Raw genomic sequence first — 23,572 nt, forward strand, 5'->3', positions numbered from 1 at the left:
GTAGAAGTACTCAGATCTTGTACTTGAGTACAAGTAGAAGTACTCTGATATTTTACTTGAGTAAAAGTAGAAGTATTCAGATCTTGTACTTGAGTAAAAGTAGAAGTACTCTGATCTTGTACTTGAGTAAAAGTAGAAGTACTCAGATCTTGTACTTGAGTAAAAGTAGAAGTACTCAGATCTTGTACTTGATTAAAAGTAGAAGTACTCAGATCTTGTACTTGAGTAAAAGTAGAAGTACTCAGATCTTGTATTAAAAGTAGAAGTACCAGAGTGTAGGAATACTCTGTTACAGTGAAAGTCCTGCATTCAAAATGTTCCTCAAGTAAAAGTAGAAAAGTATTCTCATCAAAATATAGTGAAAGTAGCGACAGTAAAAGTAGTGATTGTGAAGTAACTAAAGGTATTAAATACATGTAGTGGAGTAAAAGTACACCATTTACCTCTGAACTGTAGTGGAGTAGAAGTACAAAGTAGCATAACATGGAAATAGTCAGGTAAAGTACAAGTACAGTACTTGAGTAAATGTAGCCTACTTAGTTACTTTACACCTCTGCACCTTTTTTTCTGCATTTTTAACTACTTTTCCCAAAACCAACAATCAGTTAATTAATGTCGGAGGAAAGTAAGGCATTTCCACAACAGAAGGATGATAGTTTCAGTGCGTGGGGTCACAAATGGCAAAGTTTAAAATAGTACAATTTTGGATTTTGACAAAAAAGGAGCTACAACCAGGTATTTTAAGCTTGCTCTTGAACAGACCCTGATCTCCAGTTGTCGTCACAGACACAAGACAGATCCTCCATCCAATCAGCGCTCACCCAGCATCCCTCCAACAATCGAATCCCTCTAAGCGGTTGTGCGTAACGTCCGTCGACCAATCAACGTCGCTGCTTCCTGCGGGCCAGAATCCCTCTTCTTCAACCTTCTGTTTCTGGAGGGGCACCTTCAACAAGCTCCGCACCGGCAGCGGCTTCATTTCGTTACTCAAGAATACGTGGAAATACCACACCTGTTCACAGACACCATGTCCTTCCTCACTGTCAGCAGGTTAGCGCCTAAACTCCTCAACTCAAAGGTGAGTAGAATCCAAACGGCTGAGATTTTAGACGTCAAAGTTGTTGAGCTAACGACGCTAGTTAGCTTAGCCGTGGTTGACAGTGCTAGTTAGCTTAGCACTGTCAACCACATTGTGAAATCCCGTTAACGCAGGGTGTGGTTAATACTTTCTAAAACATCACAATAGTAGTCTTAATTCCTTGCTGTTTTTATATAGGGGTGGTATTACGATATAATGTGAGTGTATGAAGTTGTGTCTTGTTAGCCACTGTTAGCATTAGCTGGCCTGGTGGTCCTGCCTGAACGTGTTTCTGAGTTTCTGTGTTTCTGTGTCCAGTTAACTTTCTCTGTTCTCTGGTAAACCTTAAATATAACAAGCATGAATCATTAACAGACACTGAGTGCTTCTAAAGTCAGCTCAGACTTTGTGTTTATTCAGGAAACACTGTTGACCTTCAGGTTAGGATTTCTGCCAAATATCTAGCATTAGAAATCTATTGTGTCTGAAAATATATATAACGGTTATATAGTAAGGTTGAAACAAGTGTTTTAGTGTGGAATAATTCAACAAACATCAGCTTTATTGTGCAATATCAGCTAGCATGTTTCCACGTTTTAGCATGTGATAAGAAAAGTGGATATCTGAGAATTAATGCTGACTTTAAATGCTTACAAAAGAAGATGAAATGTGATTTAAATGCATAAAATAACCATGACATGTAAGGTAATATTACGATGCATGCAACACAGGTGATAAACAGCAGAGAAAATGCAAGTCTGACATTTTAGAAAGGGCATAAAGGACACTGCGTTTCTGCTCCAGCAAGTCATTCAGCAACCAAACAGGAAAGGTCACCTTTTAGTTTTAAGGTTTGACCTGACAGCAAAGACACACTGGGTGATATCAGGTTGCTCTCAGGAGGTCACATGTATGTTCCTACCCGCCTTAAAAGTGATCATTTATAGTCTAAAACCCAAGCAGACTGAAATCTCTTTTGTTAGAGGCTTGATTACACCACCTGAGGGCTTAGTATTAGAGCTGCACCTCTTAGTAGATGCATTCATTAGTTTACTGAAAGAAATGAGCCTCAAATATGGAGATGTCCTGCTTTATCGTTTTAAAGTGAATACATGTGGACATTTAAAGGCATCACCTTGGACTTTTTTCATTATTTTATGATATTTGATAGGTCAAGCGATTAATCTGCACATTGATCATTAAGGATAATTATTAACAGTTGCACAACTACTTAGATTCTCTTACTGAAACATTAACAGTGAATGATAAAGTATATTTCCTTCCATGCTGACTGTGACCTTCAGTGACTGTAATCTACTGTCCTGCGACCTCTGACCCTGGATGACCCTCATATCATCTCCCGACACCCACGAAGACGGAATTCTAGTAACTTGTCCTACGTTTTAAACAAGAAATCAGCGACTGACGGTTCCCCTCTTTTAACCTGGTGTCCCTGTTATCTGTCTTGTAATTAGGGAGATATCAATAAACCCCTTTTAAACTCACCCTTTATCTCTTATCAGCTGTAATCTTCTAACAGGAGTTTTATTATGGAGCTTTTCGTTTTCCATATCATGCTCTGTCTCTGAACTACGACTGAAAAGCATGTGATGCGTGAGCAAGGACAGTAAGTAGGGCAAAGGGCGACATTTTTACCCCCAATTAAAAGCATTTGTATCTGCCTCATTTATCACGATCAAGGGGGCTAACAAAGTATGATGTTTCTAAATGCATGAACATTTAACACATAAAAGGACGTCTTTTAAACAATTTTCTTACATTTTAAAGAGCCAACAATCAAGCAGATAAATAGATTAGATAATGTTTTAGTTTCAGCTCCTCAGGTCTTTCAATCATTTAGAAAAAACTAGGAATTTCAAGTATCTTCAACAATCTTCTTTTAGAGGAACGGGTTAAAAATGAAATGCCCTAACTTGTATTTCTTAAAGTGCAGAAAAGAAAACGGTGGAATACTTCAACATGCGCCTCATACAGTATCTATGGTTGTGATTTCATTTTATTACTATTCTAACACTTAATGCAGAGTTTCTTTTTAAATACAGCCGTTTAAAGACACGGTTAACTTCTCCAGCTTTCACATTTAGTTGTAGTTACCTTAGATATGTTTTATTTACTCGTACTAGGGATGCCAGTGATTATTCGTTAGTCTCCATAATCGAATATTATTTTTAAAAATCGATTTTATTTATATATATTTTTATTATTATTTATGTTTTTTGTTTTTTTTCTGGCTTAGTTCCAACCAAAATATAGACTAATGCTAATAATAGTAATAGTATTAATAATTGTGGAGGTCGGTCGAATAATCGATTATTATTCGCCAGGGCTGCCGAATAATCGATTTTGATCATGGTCAGTTTCTGGCACCCCTAACTCGTACACACATGTCTTCACGTGTTTCCTCCCCTCCTGCTTTGACTCTTAGTTGCAGAGTAGGGTTTAGCCTTTCCCTCTGGCAGGGAGTGTCTGGGTGGAACGCTCTATTTTTAAGACCCTGAGCTGTTACATAACCTCTCTCTCAGCTGCCTGTGTGTGACGCAAGACCCCACCTTTTGTTTTTCTACCAGCTTTGTCTGCTTTTATCCGAGCACCAGTTGTGTGTGGAGGGGAGGGGGGCGATCCCATTGAGAGGAAAGCCAGCTGTCTCCTTGACTCCTCCCTCCCCCTTCATTGATAAATGTGATAATCTAACAAGAGTCCCGTTTCAGTAGCGCTGAGCTTTAACAAGATTACTCTCCTCCAAACACTTTCATAACCACAGCAGGTACTTCTTTAGTCCGTACATCCTGTAGCAACAAATCTGGGCTTAAAGGGATAATGTGTGGCAGGTATTATGGTGCATAATTAACAGAAATGTATTGGCAAGAAGCGCAATATTTGATAAATGCAAAATAAATGTTATTCTGATTGAAGGATCGTGGTTTTAGAGAGATGTCCCAACCTCCAAATCATATTCTACGCACTTATTAAAATATATTTTATCTGGTAAAACTCACTCATTCAATGATAATGATCCCCAAAACAATCCCTGCAATATCCTTAGTCAAATGGCAACAGCAGTCATAACAATTATTGCAGCCCTCGTAACATTTACGCTTTAAAGTGTGTAACAAACCCATAGCCCTATGTTCAATATTTAGTGTCGTTTCAGAGATTTGAATGAACTTAAGTCCTCTGTCTCCTGTGGAGCCGTTGAATCCCCTGTGAGCATACGTTAGCTGCCAGAAGCTAACTTTTTATCCAGGTGTAAGCCACTTCTTGGTGCTGCTTAACTTTGTTTTAACCAGATGAAGGGAATCTGAAGTTATCAGAGAAACAAGCTGAGCTAACGTTAGCGGCAGCCAGAAAGAAAACTCAGATTTTGAACCTCAAAATTGTTTTTATATCGGAAGAGATTCTTAAAACCTCCTGAAGCATCGACGCTGAAGGAATCCCTGAGCATTGTTTGTTCTCGCAGTTTAATGAGGGATGTTTGTCATTTCCTTTACATCGCTTATCTTGGCAAAATGTCCAAACAGCCGATCGTAAACGCTGAGCAATCATCACCAAGGTGTTCACAAACATCTAAAGCCACCTGATTATTCCCAGTCTTATCTTAGCCGTGCATAAATGACCCTATAACAATTATCTTTGTTTACATTATTGATTCAGAAGCGTCTCATTGAGGTTTACGGTACAACACCTGCAGGAATCAGAGGTTAAATGAGGCGAGGTCAAACATGTGTTCTGTGATTTTAACACCAAGACGCCAGCGGCCAATAGTTTGTTGTTTGCTTCTTTTAAATTAGCAGGAATATATCAGTGGCTGCTTCTTTGTATACAAACGGGTTTTTAGCTCGTACTGAGACTAAACCGGCAAAACCAGACACCCCCAGTTGACCTCCGTGAAGAACGTCAGTCTTCCTCATTATCTTCAACCTATTATAGCCGCCTCATCTCTGCTAATTAATTAATCTCAGTTGATGCTCTAAGAGCTGGAGCCCAGAGGAGAAATGAAGTGCTCGTTAATAAAGGATTCATTATTTAGACGCTTGATTAATTTCTAGTTGTAACGCCTCGCCTGTGCTGCAGTGCAGGGGGAACGGTATGGGGAGAAATCTGAAATGTTTCCTAACAAAAACCTCAATATTGTACGGTGGACTTTTGGTGTTTTACAAAAATAAATCTGTTAAGTTGAATAATATTGACATCACTTTACTGTAGGGCTGTACCAGAATATTCGTTCGTTGGAGTACTATTCGGGTTTCAATTTCGTTATTCGTTATATATTTTTCCCGTTATTTTTTGTTGAATTTATTGAAATCTCCAATATCAACGTAAGAGCTTGTGCCTCTTCAGGGGGTGCTAACACTTAACCATAAACGTTATCGTTTACTTTCTCCGTCTTTATATGTAGATATTACTCTTTTCTCCATTAATCTCGTCACGTTGTCTCCATAGCAACAACAACTTCCTGTCAACTGCGCTAACTCTCCTTCAAAATAAAAGCATGTCCATACAAAATAGAAAGCCAAATTGCACTTAAGACATATACAACTGCAACGAAAGTAACAGACACAATGCGATATCCTTTTCAATTTCAAAGAACACAAATTGGGTTACATTAACAAATAACTATAAAACAACAATACTGTAGAATAACAAAATGAATGCCGGGAATAAACCGAAATACACGTGTTGAAGCGGTTCGCTGCTGATGACTGCGCACCCCCCCACCGCGCGGAACGAATATTCGCTGCTGATTACTACCGAATATCCGGAGCCCGAAAAATGGTATTCGGGACAGCCCTACTTCACTGTAATGCTGCCTCTTGTGAGATAAGATCGAGTCTCCCATCGTCACATCGATATCATCGGTATATTGCCCAGCCCGTGTCACATCTCTATGTTTAATGGTCAGAAAGAACCTGTCATTTTGAATTTTGAATAACTAGAAAATGTTTTGGTGTGAAGATGTCGGAGTGCTCTTCTACTACTTCAACATATTAGTTTGAAAGTCTGTCTTCACTCAGGTACTAGCTGTTGTAACTAGAAGACTTGCTAACAACAAAAATCATCAGCAGTTTTCGTTCAATTATTTTAAGGTTGTCTTGGTTCATATGTAAGTAGCTTCAGTAACCTAGAAGTGTTGCTTTATGGGTACATTTTTACTTAAAGTAAGATCATACTTCACTTGGTACCAGACAGGATCGTGCAAAGTGGTAAACGATATTTAATAGATAACATAAGCATTAAATAACGAGTTGGATTTACATGTTTTGCTCATATGAAATATCGACTTTTTGCACAGTTCATGAAGAGTTTTGGGGTTTCTGCTTCTCACGCAAAATCGTACTTGTGTTTTCCCAGAATGCCGCGTTCCTTCAGGCTGCCAGGAATGCCAGCGCTTCAACAACAGTAAGTGCACTGCCTCCTATATTCATGTCATTATCATTCTAAGGACACTGAACGACTCTAACCCCTTCATAGACACTACACATGACGCTAAAGCACGTCATGTGGGCTTATCGTGGGGACATTGTATAACAAATATATATAAAATGTATATATACTAATATTGTGAAGCCCGCACATAAGTCTGTCTTTCTGTTCGAAGCTTCCCTCTCGTCTGCACACTTCTTGACTTAAATTCCAATATGCACAATCTTGTACTTAGCTTTTTGTACATTTAAATCTTGTTAAAATACTCCTATAATAGTTCTATTTTGTTGTCCTTTTCTTGCAATTACCTTTCCTTTTTACTGTGTCTATGTATGCCCCAAACTCAACTAAGAATATATGCGTTTAATGGAACACGTGTAAAAGCCACTGGTTCCTCCTCTGTTGTATTAATAGCTGACCTTTGCCGAGCCACAGGTCGATCTCTCTCCCTTCATTGTTGACATAAAGTCTGTTTGATTATCCCCGGTTCACATGTGAGCAGTGTGTGGTTTTATTATATTTTGAGGACTAGATGTTCAATGAAGATGTGTTTTTTGCAGAATCTGAAGGATATCCTGGCCGACCTCATCCCCAAAGAACAGACCCGCATCAAGAGCTTCAAACAGCAGTACGGCAAAACCAACATAGGCCAGATCAACGTCGACATGGTGAGAGACGAACGCCACGGTTCAATATCTTTGTCTGGTACACATCATTTTAAATATGCAATATCAGTCGAGTAGTTTCAGAGAAATGTTTAATTGTAATGAACTTGAATCCAGTGTCTCCTGTGAGCATACGCTAGCTTCCAGAAGTGGTCATAAAACGTACTTCTGTTCCAGTTTTAAGCCACGTCTTGGTGCTTTTTAACTCATGGTACCTGGATCTGAGCTAACGTTAGCGGCAGCCAAACAGCGTGTGGGGAAACTCCGATTATTAACCTCAAACTTTATTTATTGTTTCTATATCAGAGGAGACACTAAACGCCTCCTGAACCGTCGACACGATCCGTTACATTTCAAAACGCCTCGTAAAAGCTGAAGCAGAAGCTCACATTTTAACATCTAGCTAACGTACACACCTTATCCACTTCGTAGTGTGTTTCAGTGTGGATTACAGGCCTGTCACGATAACGTCTTGTGTTCTTCCAGAAAGAATATAATATCCATAAACCACATTTTTCAGACCCTTTAATGACACGACAGCGTGATAACATATACTCATGCAGCCTTTCAAAGAGCACTAACTTCTGTGTATTAGATCAGACTAGATTGGAGATAGACGGGAGAGAATTACGGCCACATGGGAAAGCATTTGAGATTGAGTTTTTGTTTTTTTTGTTCTTTGAAAGAAAGTCTTTTTTTTACATTTTTAGGAAAAAAATACAAATAAAATGTTTTTACGCCCAAAATATTTTGTTATTTCTCTTAAAATCTTTTTTTTAGGGCCGGGACTTTAACGCGTTAATTAAGATTAATTAATTACACAAAAATTAACGCATTTTAATCGCACTTTAATCGCACTTATTTTTGCACAGCGGAACGTTTCTCACTGGATGAGTTTCAGGCGTACGGATTATACTGGAGCACCAACTAACGTTCATGACTTCAGCATGGGACTTCAAACAACAACAAACCACGGTGAACAATAGTCAAACATGAACGAACAAGCTGATGAGACCGGGGCCATCTAGTATTTAGCTCGGGCAATGAAGCCTCATCTGCTGGGTGCCCGAGCGGGCAATCTATTATGCCAGTATCATGCAGCTCGCGGATCCAGTGATGAGTGACCCGACAGTAAAACTAAACATATCTATAACTAGTTGAGGTAGTTTGAGAGGTAATTAAAATAGCTACGTGTGATATTCTAACCTGAAGTGTGTGTTTTGTTCCGCTCACCGCTGCAGGTGATCATGCAGAGCTGCGTGTCTCGACTCGTCAGCAGCAGCTGATCTCTCTCTCCCGTCAGATTAGACTTCACTCGCGTTTATGTCCATATCGATCAGATCCAGCTAGTTCTAGCTAATGATATGACTACCTGCTTATTAAAAGACAACTACACAATAAGTGTCGCTATGCAACTGGATGAGGCCACAAAGTATAGCGCAGCATTATGCATTTGTTTACATGCCCACCGGAACCCCGAGGCATTACCAACAGATCAACGCACAATCAACCCATACAGGACATCTCTTTCTCCACATTACGTGTTAGACATTAGAGTTGACTATTCTTGTCTGTCACATACTCTTCTTGTCTGTCACATAAGTGGCGCAACTGAAGTGGTATTGCTCTAAAGGGAAATTATTTTTAGATATTTAGATTTGCCGGCTAACGGGAACTCTGACGTGTGCTTCGCGGATGCGCTCGGCTCCTCTCGACTGCTGCTCGGGTCTGCTCGGTCAGCTTCGGGATGAGGAGGCATTCGTTCGACCAACAGTAGTTAACATTACAAACATTTTTAACAGGGGCCATAATAGTGTAAATAATGTTTGTTTTGGCAGTTATAACTGAATGTAATGTTTTCTACTTTTTTCTATCTGGGAAGGCATTTGCCTTCATCAGGTGGAAAGTGTTTTGACCAACAACTTAAGTATTTCTTATAGCTATGCAGGGCATGGAAGCGAGCAAACACAAACAAGAACAAACAAACAAGTGAAATGAAGAATAACATTGAAATTGTACAATATAATATTGTGGTGGTTCATCTTATAATTCAGTCTAGAGAATGCACCAGACAGCATCTAAGACCTGCACAAATCTACATTTTCTAGGGGGAAGTCCCCCAAACCCTTCGTGCCATTTCGTCCGCGTGCATTTTTCAGGGCAATCTCTATTGGGCTCAGGGCCATCTGTAAATCAGCTTAGATGGCCCACAGGGCCATCTCCCAACATCCTTAATGTCATGCACTTGGACTGTAGACCACTTGGAGTAAAATCCATGTGAAAATTGCTTCTCACTGTTCTCAGGTCAAATATGTATATTTGATTAAAAATGCGATTAATTTCGATTAATTAATTACAAAGCCTCTAATTAATTAGATTAATTTTTTTAATCGAGTCCCGGCTCTACTTTTTATAAATCTTTTTATTAGATATATTACTTTTATTTCCAGAAAATACATATTATTTTATACATATTACATACAGAAACAGAAAATACATATTATTTTATCAGAAAAACTTTTTTTTTTATATATATATATATATATATATATATATATATATATATGTTTCTGAGAAAAACAGTCAGAATTGTGAGATTTTCAAAAAAATATTACAAAAAATATTCTGTTATTTCTCAGAAAAACTTTTCTTTAAATATTTTTTATATACCTGTAATATATATATACTTTTATTTCCAGAAAATAAACATTATTTTTCAGAAAATATATACTGTTTAATCTTTCTGAGAAAAAAAGCAGAATTAAATACATTTTAAATTACAAGTTTAATCTTACTTTTCCCCTGCCTCTTCCTGCAATGTTTAACACGTGCTATGTGTTATTTCTGTTGTCCTAATGTCTCCTCCATGTCCTAATGTCTCTGTCCTCTGCTGTGTCCCCAGGTGTACGGAGGCATGCGGGGGATGAAGGGTCTGGTGTACGAGACATCCGTTCTGGATCCTGATGAGGTCAGTTTGGCTCCAAGCTGCTTTAATTAAGTGAAACTTACTCTGAGGCACTTACCCTGATTCCTCTGAGAGCCTTCAGACGCAGAGCAGCATGTCGTAACTCATCCTGTGAGCCAACAGAAATCAAATCATCCACAATCACTAGCCACTACTTCAAAAAGCACGGTCACCTTTTTAGTTTGAGAGCGAGGGACAGCCAGTAGAAGAGCTGAGTGACCTACTGGTGATAAAGGGATGGAGACGGTCACTTAAGTACTCTTGTCCATGCAGGGCTCTATACGTGATAACGAGAACCTTAACATGAGTTCTTCACCGGATGGGAAGCCAATGTAAAGATCTTAAGATGTGAGTCCTCCTGCTGGACCTAGTGGATCATTTGTAGACGGGTCAGAGGTGACTTGAAAACGAGTGAGAATGGAGTTACAATAATCCAGCCGGGATAAGATGTTTTTATCGTCATGTATAGTTTCAGCTATCCATGCAAGCAAACAAGATAAAAAAACTAGCATGTAAGAAATAAAATAATATAAGCTGCATTAAAAGTGCATGATAACAATACATTTCTGTCTCCATGAAAACGCAGGGTATCCGTTTCCGTGGCTACAGCATCCCAGAATGTCAGGGTCTGCTGCCCAAAGCTCCCGGAGGAGAGGAGCCGCTGCCCGAGGGTCTCTTCTGGCTTCTGATCACAGGACAGGTGCCCACCGAGGAGCAGGTGAGACGAGCATTTTACTGTGGAGGTTTAATGAGGGGAGCTGGAGTTCACAGCTGTTCATTATCTGCATCCATCTGTCGGGGCTAGTCAGATCATATCTCCACTTCGTCTCGTTTCCTAAATTACATTTTCCTGCAGAATGAGGGATGATGATTATGATGAAGAGGAACTTAATCATATGTGATGGATGGATGGAAAGATAGATGGATAGATAGATAGATAGTAGGGATGGATGGATAGATAGATGGAGATGGATAGATGGATGGAGAGATGGATGGATGGATGGAGAGATGGATAGATAGTAGGGATGGATGGATAGATGGATGGTGAGATGGATAGATAGATAGTAGGGATGGATAGATAGTAGGGATGGATGGATGGAGAGATGGATGGATAGATAGTAGGGATGGGAATTTGAAGGCAAATGTATATTCGAATATTCAACCCCCAAAAAAATAAGAATAAGAATCCTTACCGGAGCGTCTGCTGTTCACACTGCTGCGTCCGTGCGCTGTGACTCTCAAGCATTTAATTTATATTCCAAAGGTTCATTATCTTATGTGAAGCACAACGTACCACGCTGTTATAGTAACGCTCGGAAATAAAGAAGATATATTTATAACCGCAATGTATCATAAACGTGCGACGATTAGTCGACTAATTGACGACTAATGGCCGAGTAGAAAACACGTCAGTCGAGGGCAGCCCGAGACATTGCCCCTCATTGAAAGCTTGTATCTCTAACAGTAGAGGCCGTTGTGAGAGACTCGTGTCGTCATGTTTTCGCTCAGCCGTTTATCTTTATTCTTATGAGGTAAAAGTCTGGCCAATAAAACCATTTTCTTTGTGACCTAATTCTGTAAAGCTGCTCCGAGCCTGACCTAGTTTTGAACGCATTTTATTACGACCGTTTTATCTCCAGGTCACAGCCTCCTATAGACTACAGATTGTTTTATAACCAGGGAACACATCTCAGTCTGTCTTTTTCTAAATACCTCTGCCACCGTTCGCCTTGAAGAGGATAATCACACTGATAACACTTTTATCTGACGGCTACATATTTCAGTATTGCCTCACCTCTTATATCCATATTCTGAACTTTAGTGCATCTGATATTGACTTTAAAAGGTTCTTCTTAACAAACTATTTCCATTCTACCTTTAAAATGAACTGCTCAGTGTTGTTGTTCTAAATGTACAACCAAAACATCTGCATTTGTCGGAGAAAAGTACTCTGATGCTTCACTTAGAGACGAGATAATAGGTGCATTCACACCGGAGAACTTTTCCCCGTACTTTCCCGTTTGGTTCTGATAGTGCCTGGAATTTTGCGTTCACACCAAAAAGAGAACTTGGTTAAGAAAACGTTTACCCCCATGTTTAGTGCCTGCTAGAGAGGTGAGACTTTCCTGGGGAGAAAAAAGTGCCTATGTCTGATTGGCTGGGGGGATTGCAATCCACGGCCCGTAAAACTCTGAAAAGTTTTGTGAAGCCGCCATTTTATTTGCTGGCATTAGCATTATTAGCATTATTAGCATTAGCCCCACGCACCAACGGAGAGAGAAAAACATTGGAGATGAGGGGGTGTCGGCGTTCTGGCGATTTACTCGGAAGGCTTCTTCTACTGCTATTCTGCTGCTTTTCAGGTTTATTTTAGTATTCAGAAGAATCTCCAGCATTAATTAAATACGGAGGACATTTTGAATTCTGATATATACACATGGGAACATTTACTAATAACATAAAGGTCTTTTATGTTTTGTTTTTTTTTGTAGACATGACATCTTCAACTCATTGAATGTTGTACAAAGATATTTATCTGTTTTTAAGGAAAGAAAAATACCTTACCCCATTCGGTCATGGTCACAGTACCGTACTTTTCGGACTATAAAGCGCACCTGCATATAAGCCGCAGCAGCTAAATTGTCCGTCTGTCTTGCTCTCGTTCTGTCTCTCGGTTCCACTTTTACTTTGGCGCGCTACCTGTCTCACTCTTTTCCGGCCTCCAGCTTTTCCTGCGGCGGGCGCGGACCGGTCATAGAGCCCATAGTGTTAAAGGTGGTTAATTTTACCTGTAAAATCCATACATTTAGGAGGTTCCCTAGTGGCCGTTAGCTGTACAAGAAAAATGGGGGAAAAAGTCGCGGCTTATAGTCCAAAAAGTACGGTATATAGGGAACGAGAACAATAAATATTATAAAATATAATAAAAGATTTTTTTTATCTTAAATAATATTGTAGTCAAGTTATTTTCTTCATGGAAATTAAGGACGTACTTTGACTATAATAAATGTTTTTACAAATGAAGATCTGAAGTCCCAGGCTCCTCCTCCAACACATATTTTAATTAAGACATAAAGAAACGGGAAGGAAATTACAATAAAACGGTGCAAATAAAACAAAGGAAACAATGTGCTTGATGCAGTCAGAGCAGGATGTACATAGCTACAGTGTAGTAATGACAATCTGAGGTCATAGGCTCCTCCAACAGAGCAACACAATAACACGGATACAAGAGTGCAAGTAGATACAATCAAATAGAAGTAGTGCCATAAGAGTCTAAATACCAGTGATGCATAATGTGTAAGTTACATGAACAGGTGAATGTTATGGAAGTTCTTAGTTCAGGTGTGTGTTGGGCTCTGGGATGAAACAGGGCTCGAGCTTAAGGACGTCCCGTCGTCCCGGGGCCGAAAAAAATAGTGTCGGGGAGGATAAAAAATAATTTTGGGACGAATTTGGGACGAGAGTTAAAATAAAAATATCCTGCTAACTCTACTACAAACGGCGATGAAAATGAAACCGACTGCACGTTTTGTGTAGCACACAGTTATTAAACCTCCTTGTCAACATAAACACACACGCACAAAACATTTAGCAACCCGCGAAATACACACACATGTAGCCACTGCTGTGCCGCTGGCTATCAGCCAGCCGCACAGCTGGCTGTGCCCGCGAATTCCTGGTCCGCAAATTTGCGCTCTCTATGGTCTAGCCAGATTAATATAATATGGCTCTGGGTCTAGCTATGTACTGAGTGTGTGTATTTCGCGGGTTGAGTGATGTACAATGACAATGGCATCCCGTGGAGGAATTCTGAAATGTTTTACCGTTACATCACAAAAACGCACAGCAGAACCAGACCCTGGAGCGCCGGCCTCTTTATTTACTTACTCCTCTTCATCCCCTATGGGTTATAAGGAAGTGAACCCTCCATCGTATTTAGTCCTTATCAATATGCTGCGCCTCTCCCCATGTAGGGATGGGTACCGAGCCCCGGTGTTAAACGGGCCGGAATTATTAAAGACAGTGGTAACGTTAAGCTCCGACGTTATCAGACTTTTTATCAGTACAGGAGACATTTAAAAAATATGTCATATGTATTATTGCTACATACACATTATATCGCAGTTTTAGTTTCACCAACTCCGTTTCTAATATGCAATAAGACTAAAACATGCGTCTTTGATGTATTTTCGAGTTTTCCAATCCAGATGAGATCTCTCTGTCCCGTCTGTGTGCGAGGGGGCGGGGCCGTTTGTAAAGGTCTCCTGACTGTGTTACAGACTGTCATCCTGGTTAGTGGTTACTCTGGGTTCTGTCTTCAGGCCACAGTGTTGGATTTTTGTTGATAATTGGATGGGACTTGATTGGATTCAATATTAGAGTAATTTTCTCATTTGTGTGTTTGTTTAAATATATTTGGCCTTTGTTTATGTGATTGAATGATTTACTAAAATAAAAAGGTTGATGAATTATCATCTAATGATTTGTATGATGTTTTATTTATGTTAAAGGTCACTTTGAATGATTTTAACTAATGATAATGTAGAAAAAAAAGAAAAGAGAAATTCGGGACGGTCCACATTAATTTCGGGACGGCTTGGATTGTATTTCGGGACGGTTCCGGGAGGATGGGGAAAAAAGTTAGTCGAGAGCCCTGGGATGAAACTGTACATGATGTAGTAAGAGCAGGATATTTCAGTTCCAGTCTAACTGTGTGTGTTCCCCTCCAACTGTGTGTGTTCCCCTCCAACTGTGTGTGTTCCCCTCCAACTGTGTGTGTTCCCCTCCAACTGTGTGTGTTCCCCTCCAACTGTGTGTGTTCCCCTCCAACTGTGTGTGTTCCCCTCCAACTGTGTGTGTTCCCCTCCAACTGTGTGTGTTCCCCTCCAACTGTGTGTGTTCCCCTCCAACTGTGTGTGTTCCCCTCCAACTGTGTGTGTTCCCCTCCAACGGTGTGTGTTCCCCTCTAACGGTGTGTGTTCCCCTCTAACGGTGTGTGTTCCCCTCTAACGGTGTGTGTTCCCTCTCCTCTCCAACTGTGTGTGTTCCCTCTCCTCTCCAACTGTGTGTGTTCCCTCTCCTCTCCAACTGTGTGTTCCTCTCCAACTGTGTGTGTTCTCCTCCAACTGTGTGTTCCTCTCCAACTGTGTGTGTTCCCCTCCAACTGTGTGTGTTCCCCTCCAACTGTGTGTGTTCTCCTCCAACTGTGTGTTCCCTCTCCTCTAACTGTGTGTTCCCCTCCAACTGTGTGTGTTCCCCTCCAACTGTGTGTGTTCACCTCTAACGGTGTGTGTGTTCTGTCCCTCAGGTGAGCTGGGTCTCCAAAGAGTGGGCTAAGAGGGCGGCGCTCCCCTCCCACGTGGTCACCATGCTGGATAACTTCCCCACCAACCTGCACCCCATGTCCCAGTTCAGCGCCGCCATCACGGCTCTGAACAGCGAGAGCAGCTTCGCCCGCGCTTACTCCGAGGGGGTGCACAAGTCCAAGTACTGGGAGGTGAGTTCAAACCATCAAATGTCATGTGTGATGGAAACTTCTGAAGCAATGGAGACTCGGGGAGAGCAGGAGCTTGATGGCAAACACTGACTGGCTGCAGACACGAGAGTAACACAGCGGGTGGCAAACCAATTCTGAAGATCTTGCCTGTAGTTTCCCAAAGTAAAACTAACGTTGTCTAATCGGGAAGTCGAAGCAAGGTATACTTTAGTTTGATCCGGCCGCGCCCTTTGAAACTTTTAAATGTGTGATTGGCTTCAACACCGTCATCTGGGGATTGATGAATACAACTCTGCTTTTTAGATGCATGTTCTTTATTTCAACTTTAATTGTAAACCCTTTGAGTGCATGAATGTTCTGTTGAGGTAAAGGAGAACAGTTTGAATCCTTTACATTACAGGAAATGATACAAGGTTGAATGCTACCCTTACACACACCCCCTCTTATGGCGCATTTCCACTACAGGGCCTCGTTATAACAGGCTCACTCTATGCTGCGTCTCCATTACAGTTTAGTAGCTGGGGCAGTAACTATAGCAACGCAGTGTAGGCGGAGCCGTGACGTCATATTCAATGCGAACCACAAAACCAACATCAGCCATTAGCCCTCAGAGCTCACAGCTCTTCATATCTGTTCAGAAACTAGACAGAAGTTAAACAAGTACAAACCACAGACTGTCTGAGTCATGGAGAATACAGTCGCTGCTTTATTTATGTCTGTAGGCCGTTGCTGTGAGTGTGTACGGTCGGAGCATATACTGCGTTAGCTTAGCCGATCTCCATTCAGAAAACACGCATTTTAAAACGTTTTTGTCTGTCTGCAGACTTGTCAAAGCATTAATTCATGGTTTTTACTAACCGGTATCAGCATGTTGTTACGTCGGCATCATTTAGAAACGTGTATTACAATTAAATCACGGTCAAATATGTTCATCTTGTTGTAGTTGTAGCACCCTTGCCAGCGATTCTCTCTAGTTTAGCATACTCAGCCCGACTCAGCCCGGTTGTTGGCCCGGAAAGAACCTGGATTTTGGAGAGCCAGAAAAACTGAAATAGTACCCGCTAGTTGGAACGACGCCGAGTGGAAACGCAACCAAAAACGGTCCGGGCACGCTTAAAGCGAGCTCCGCGCTGTAGTGGAAATGCGCCAGTAGTCTGGGGTCTTGGCGCTGAAAGGAAACCTTGTGTCTCGACCATCAGATGCATTGCTCTTTAATTCCTTTAACCCCCTTGTGCTGCTCCCCTCAGTTTGTGTATGAGGACTCCATGGATCTGATTGCGAAGCTGCCCTGCATCGCTGCCAAGATCTACCGTAACCTTTACCGCGAGGGCAGCAGCATCGGAGCCATCGACTCCAACCTGGACTGGTCCCACAACTTCAGCAACATGCTGGGATACAACGACTCCCAGTTCACTGAGCTCATGAGGCTCTACCTCACCATACACAGGTACACACACTGCACACACACTGCCTCACCATACACAGGTACACACACTGCACACACACTGCCTCACCATACACAGGTACACACACTGCACACACACTGCCTCACCATACACAGGTACACACACTGCCTCACCATACACAGGTACACACACTGCCTCACCATACACAGGTACACACACTGCCTCACCATACACAGGTACACACACTGCCTCACCATACACAGGTACACACACTGCACACACTACCTCACCATACACAGGTACACACACTGCCTCACCATACACAGGTACACACACTGCCTCACCATACACAGGTACACACACTGCCTCACCATACACAGGTACACACACTGCCTCACCATACACAGGTACACACACTGCACACACTACCTCACCATACACAGGTACACACACTGCCTCACCATACACAGGTACACACACTGCCTCACCATACACAGGTACACACACTGCACACACACTGCCTCACCATACACAGGTACACACACTACCTCACTATACACAGGTACACACACTGCACACACACTGCCTCACCATACACAGGTACACACACTACCTCACCATACACAGGTACACACACTACCTCACCATACACAGGTACACACACTACCTCACCATACACAGGTACACACTACCTCACCATACACAGGTACACACACACTGCACACACAGGTACACACACTACCTCACCATGCACAGGTACACACACACTGCACACACAGGTACACACACTACCTCACCATACACAGGTACACACACTGCATACACAGGTACACACACACTACTTCACCATACACAGGTACACACACTATACACAGGTACACACACACTACTTCACCATACACAGGTACACACACACTACACACAGGTACACACACACTACCTCACCATACACAGGTACAGAAACTAACACACAGAGTACAGCATCAGCATGCAGCTGGGTTTGAATGTGTCCCTGTTCTCCCTCAGTGACCATGAAGGAGGGAACGTCAGCGCTCACACCAGCCACCTGGTGGGCAGCGCTCTGTCCGACCCCTACCTGTCCTTCAGCGCCGCCATGAACGGCCTCGCTGGCCCTCTGCACGGCCTCGCCAACCAGGTCCGTACCACCAGCACATTTCACTGAAGGGGGAAACATGTCTCCCAACATGATGTCGTAGATTAAGTAGGAAGGCAAGTTTATTTATACAGCCCCTTCCAACACAAGGCAAAGTGCTTTACAAAAATGAAAGGCATTAAGAAATAGTGCCGGGATAGGAAAAGCTCTGGTGTAAAAAACTAAATGATGACTAAGGGCGTGTCTTCAGGGTCTTTTATGCATGCTGGGTAACTAACGGACTCTTTTAAAGATCCTGATGTGATACATCTCACCTGCTTTCCTCAAAATGTTGGGGAGCTTCATTCGGAGTTCACCGGCTGTTAAATCCTCTCCTCCTGTTTGCATTATCTCGGCCTCATTGAGCTCAGATTCCTATAATACATCTTGCCGTCAATTTTATTTCCAGCTGGTTGGTCGTGACAGACGCTCCCGTTGACATGTGATGGTTTCGTAGTAAAGGGATTTCTTTAAAGCATGAAACTGAATGTGTGGAATACTTTCTCCTGCTCTGATATTTGAACCAACAAGTGGCTCAGATAGTATCATGGAAGTCATAATGGTGTACTTATTTAGTAGGGATGGGAATTTGAAAGCAAATTTATATTCGACCCACAAAAAAAACGGTTAATTGAATTTACATATCTATTTTTAAATGTAATAAAAACAACATTGTTTTCATTAAAGAACCCAAGTCGACAGCCAAAGGACTACAGCTTTCATGCTTAAAACATAACAACATAATGGCTTCTGACCTCTCTCAATTTAGGCACCCCTCCCACTAAAAAAAATAAACTAATTAAAATCAAAATATTCATAACTCTCATTCGAATACCTGAATCATTTTGAATATTCGATTAATCATTCCCATCCCTATTACTTAGCATGAATGTACTCACAGTTTTAATAACTTGTTCCGTGTGTGTGTGTAGGAGGTGCTGGTGTGGCTGACGGCGCTGCAGAAGGAGCTGGGAGGAGAAGTCTCTGACGAGAAGATGAGGGATTACATCTGGAACACACTCAAGTCTGGACGGGTAAATAAGCACCAAATACTCCTCCAAACCCAGATACCCAGATGGGATAAATAAATTATATTAATAACAAAAATGGAGTGGTGGGAATTGGAGAGCACACGCGTATAACTTAAAGGAACACAGTATCAATCAATGATATATTGAGTGGCATTATTACATGGCTTAGTTGAATACTCGATTCTGATTGGTCGATTCAGAACACATGACACGTTGTTAATCCAGTAGTACAGACCGCTGTCAAGCTCTTATTGACCGTTGTTAAGGACGCTCACATCTGCAGAAAGAAGTCCGCTCGATTGAACTGCATGCGGTTTGGAACTGGGACAAGAAAGCAGCGGAGAAGTAACGGGGCAGAAACCCTCCTTTTTACGCAGCGGTCCAGACGGACATCAAACGGCAACACATATTCAGTGTGCAGTTCCTTTGGCATGAGGGCAGGGATATCTAGATACTTTCCAAGGCATATTTGAGATAACTATTTGTTTTATTGATAATGATTACTGTCTGCAGAGCTTGTGTCTTTTCTTATTTCATTATGAGTAATAACTGTTAATAAACATGGGACGCCAAGATTCACAGTTGAGTTGAGAAAATGTATTTTAATAATCTGTTGCTCCGTTTTTAACAAATAATTATATTTTCCAAGTAGAAGCAGGAAGTATTTCATATGTTGTCCCCTCTCTCTCTCTCTGCAGGTTGTCCCCGGTTACGGCCACGCCGTCCTGAGGAAGACGGACCCCCGCTACACCTGCCAGCGGGAGTTTGCTCTGAAGCACCTGCCCAACGACCCGCTGTTCAAGATGGTGGCTCAGCTCTACAAGATCGTGCCCAACGTGCTGCTGGAGCAGGGCAAGGCCAAGAACCCCTGGCCCAACGTGGACGCCCACAGCGGGGTGCTGCTGCAGGTGAGACGGGTTTCATATTCATATTACACATTCACGATCATCTGCTGCAGGTGAGGACAATCAAAACACTGCGGCATTGTGCCCGAACGGTTAAATATGCACAATGCAGATTCACAAAATGTGGATTTGTCTCGTACTGAAGGGATTTGTAAAACATCTTTCTACCGCTGACACTCAATCAGCAGCAACACGTCAGACTTTAGAAGCTAAACCAATCGTGAAAACACTCTCTTCACTGGGGGGGGGATCCTGCAGCAGCTGCTTGAGTCACTTTGAACCCACCGCCTTCAGACAGTGCTCTACTCCTTCAAAATGGCCGATTTGGTCCATCATAAATCCATACAAAGCAGGCAATCGACCTCTTCCACTCACTAGCAAGACATCTCAACTTCTGTGACTCCCATCGTCATTTTATTTGCCGATATCTGTAGAGAACAATATGTTTTAAGTCTTTAAAATATGATGAGTAGCCTGGGATATCTCTAAAGCCCCATTAAACGTGGGGTAGGTAAAGTTTGAGAGACCGGCTCGAGATACACTTGTTGTTATATTCCATGGAATGAATGAATATCTGAAGTGCTTTGACAAAAAATCCATTAAAAAAAATATCCTTTGTGGAAGCTGTGGCGCTGTAAAAAGCACGACCAATCATCTGCCTCGGCCCGGCTAAAGTAGCTGGATGGCCTACCTGCCTGTCAGCCTTCTATCGGGGCACAAACTTATCTCGTGCCCTCATTGGTCATGTTCGTGTGTGTTGGGGGAGGGGCTTATATGAGGAAGTGGAAGATTTGTTCCGGCTGTGTATTTTCAAATTCTAGCGCACTCGAGCTGGTTTCTCCAAAATGACCTACCTACCTTTTAAGTAGCTCATAATTAACCTTTTTAATAATTTTGCACTCGTCCATATTGTGATGAGATAAAGTTGTTGAATTCCTCAGGTATCTCTCTTAATGTTATCGGTTTGCATATCTGACAGTAACCTCCCCCTCTCCTCTCTGCAGTATTATGGGATGTCTGAGATGAACTACTACACGGTTCTGTTCGGAGTCTCCCGGGCTCTCGGTGTCCTCGCTCAGCTGGTGTGGAGCCGGGCGCTGGGCTTCCCTCTGGAGCGCCCAAAGTCCATGAGCACGGACGGACTGATGGCTCTGGTGGGGGCCAAGTCAGGCTGAACACCTGAGCACAGGTGTGGGGGGGCGGGGCTTAAAGTCAGGGCTGCAGGGGCGGAGGAAACATCCAGGGATTTAAAGAGACAGTACGCTTTTTAATCCTCTAAAGAAGGGCCATTTTAAAACACGTGTAACCCGCAGTGGACTCGCTATAAACCGCAGCTGTGTTCCTACGACCAGGCGGTGACATTCAAAGGGAATTATGGGATATTATCAAACATCTAAAGTCGCAGTTATTGTTCCCCCTGCAAGCTTCAATTATGCAACGTCCCCCCCCCCCGCGCTTCACTCCCGTTAACGAACACTCCAGTTTAGAGTCGACCATTTCAAAAAGGTACTGGCCCTTTAAATCTTTGGTCCCTCCTCCTCCTGCTGCTTGTAGTTTATTTTTATTTTCTTTAATGACCTGTGTCGCCTCTATGATCAAAATAACTGTGGACTTCCTGTCTGTTGTTAACGGCTCTCTGCTCAAAGCGTGGAGTGATGTACAGTAACGTTAATTAAGGAATACAGATTTGAGCAAAGGGTGTTGTAATTGGCAGTAAATCCTTTAAGAGCAAGCGTGAATTATGAAGTGTGTTGGGATGAGGGTGGGTGGGGGGCTTTGTACAATATGTCCCGTCTCTACTTGAGTGTGTCTTTACCCCCACAGCGGAGCGCTTTAAACAACTACTCCAAACTGAGCACTTGCTTGATTGGATCCCCCTAATCGGTAGCGTTAGATGAAACCAGGATGACTGCGTCCCCCTTTTTACAGTTTTTTTTCTCTTTGGTGTTGAATATGTATAAAACTATAATCTATGGGTTCTCAATTGGTGGTTTTATTTATACTTTGTGTACATAGTTATATATATATATGTATAGCTTGAATGTATGAGCTTGTAATAACCCCAATGATTCCCGTAGTTTCCCCACAGTGTCGTGTAGAAAGCGTCGAACAAAACTCAGAAAGCTGCAGCTATGTAAATACACGACCCCTCGCCGGTGCTTTCGGATTCTGAAGATTCACGCTTGCTCTCAAAGCCCTGGGTTTGTCAACACTCCATGTGTGTGTAGTTTATTTCTAGTCAGTAGCTTCCTCCGTGTTTTGAATCCCCTCTTCTGGTTTGTGTTGGGGTTATTTTGATCGTAGAGGTTGTTCGTGTCCGGGGGATTCAGTAGAGGAATGTGTGGGGGTTAGGTCAGGAGGGGTCAAAAAGGGCAAGATCAACTTGAGGAAAACCCAACGACAAAAAGAAAATAATAAAGGTTTTTATTGACACTTTGTCTCGTTTCCTTTTGTTCGTGGTGGAGAAATGTTTCTGTGAAATAAAGCGGGTCATCCACTGCCATTAAAAAAGAACTTATTCCAATAGTGTCTCTGTAGAAATGATACATTATGTTTACTGTGTGAAGCTACTTCAGTCCTGATAACATTTTTTACCAATCTTCAGTTTTAACCTTTTTAAATGTACTTTTTTTTAAGTCAACATTTTAAGATTTTGAGAAGTCCGAATTTTGTGAAAAGACAGAATGTTGACAAAGTCAGTATTTTGTGAAAAAAGTAAAAATTTGAGAGAATATACAGATTTTTGAGATTTTTAGAAAAAGGCAGAATTTTTGATGAAAAAGTCCGAATGTTGAGATTTTGAGAAAATGTACAGAATTTTTTGAAAATCTGAAATCTAGGTTTTTCATCAATAAGTGAAAGTTTGAATCTTTCGAAAAAAAGTCAGTGTTTGGAGAAACGGTCAAAATACAAATGTACCAAAGCATGCAGATGGAGAAACATCTTCGCCAAGTGTTGTGAACATTAAATAAATTACAATTATTGTCTTCATAGAAATTAAAGACATACAGAGGTGTTCTTTGACTGTATAACGATTCAAATGATAACACCCTATTTGTTTAGATAGATAACATGTCATCTTTCCAAAACTGCATAAGAATAATCAATTGTTTTCCATTCCCATCTTTACATTACACAGCAGCTCTGCCCCCTTGTGGATGACAGGAGAACTGCATTTATAACAAAAAGCAGGATTTTAAAATGTGGTTAAGAGTTTAAACGATGACATTTCTGACTGTTTAGGTTAAACACTTTTCTGAACATATTTATAATGGGAGCTCATGTGCAACTTCTATATCCGAAAAAAGTAAAATAAAATCAACTTCCTGTATGTTTTTCATAAAAACAGCAAACGGGATTTTTTTTTAAAACAGGTAAAAATAATACACAAAAAGAACAAAGAAACTGCACCTTCCTGAGATGTTTG

At 41.6% G+C, this 23,572-nt stretch overlaps 1 protein-coding gene across 1 annotated transcript; it reads left to right on the forward strand.

Annotated features, from left to right (window-relative positions):
* Positions 1-875: 875 nt before the first annotated feature.
* Positions 876-22,578, forward strand: cs (citrate synthase). The gene is made up of 11 exons (XM_034079129.2): positions 876-1,078; positions 6,449-6,496; positions 7,081-7,188; positions 10,088-10,153; positions 10,737-10,868; positions 15,462-15,650; positions 16,898-17,097; positions 18,083-18,212; positions 19,142-19,243; positions 19,939-20,148; positions 21,150-22,578. The coding sequence occupies exons 1-11, from the start codon at positions 1,028-1,030 to the stop codon at positions 21,318-21,320; spliced, it is 1,407 nt and encodes a 468-aa protein (XP_033935020.1). The 5' UTR covers positions 876-1,027; the 3' UTR covers positions 21,321-22,578.
* The last annotated feature ends 994 nt before the right edge of the window (positions 22,579-23,572 follow it).

Source organism: Pseudochaenichthys georgianus, unplaced genomic scaffold, assembly GCF_902827115.2.
Source record: "Pseudochaenichthys georgianus unplaced genomic scaffold, fPseGeo1.2 scaffold_551_arrow_ctg1, whole genome shotgun sequence".
NCBI lineage: Eukaryota > Metazoa > Chordata > Actinopteri > Perciformes > Channichthyidae > Pseudochaenichthys > Pseudochaenichthys georgianus.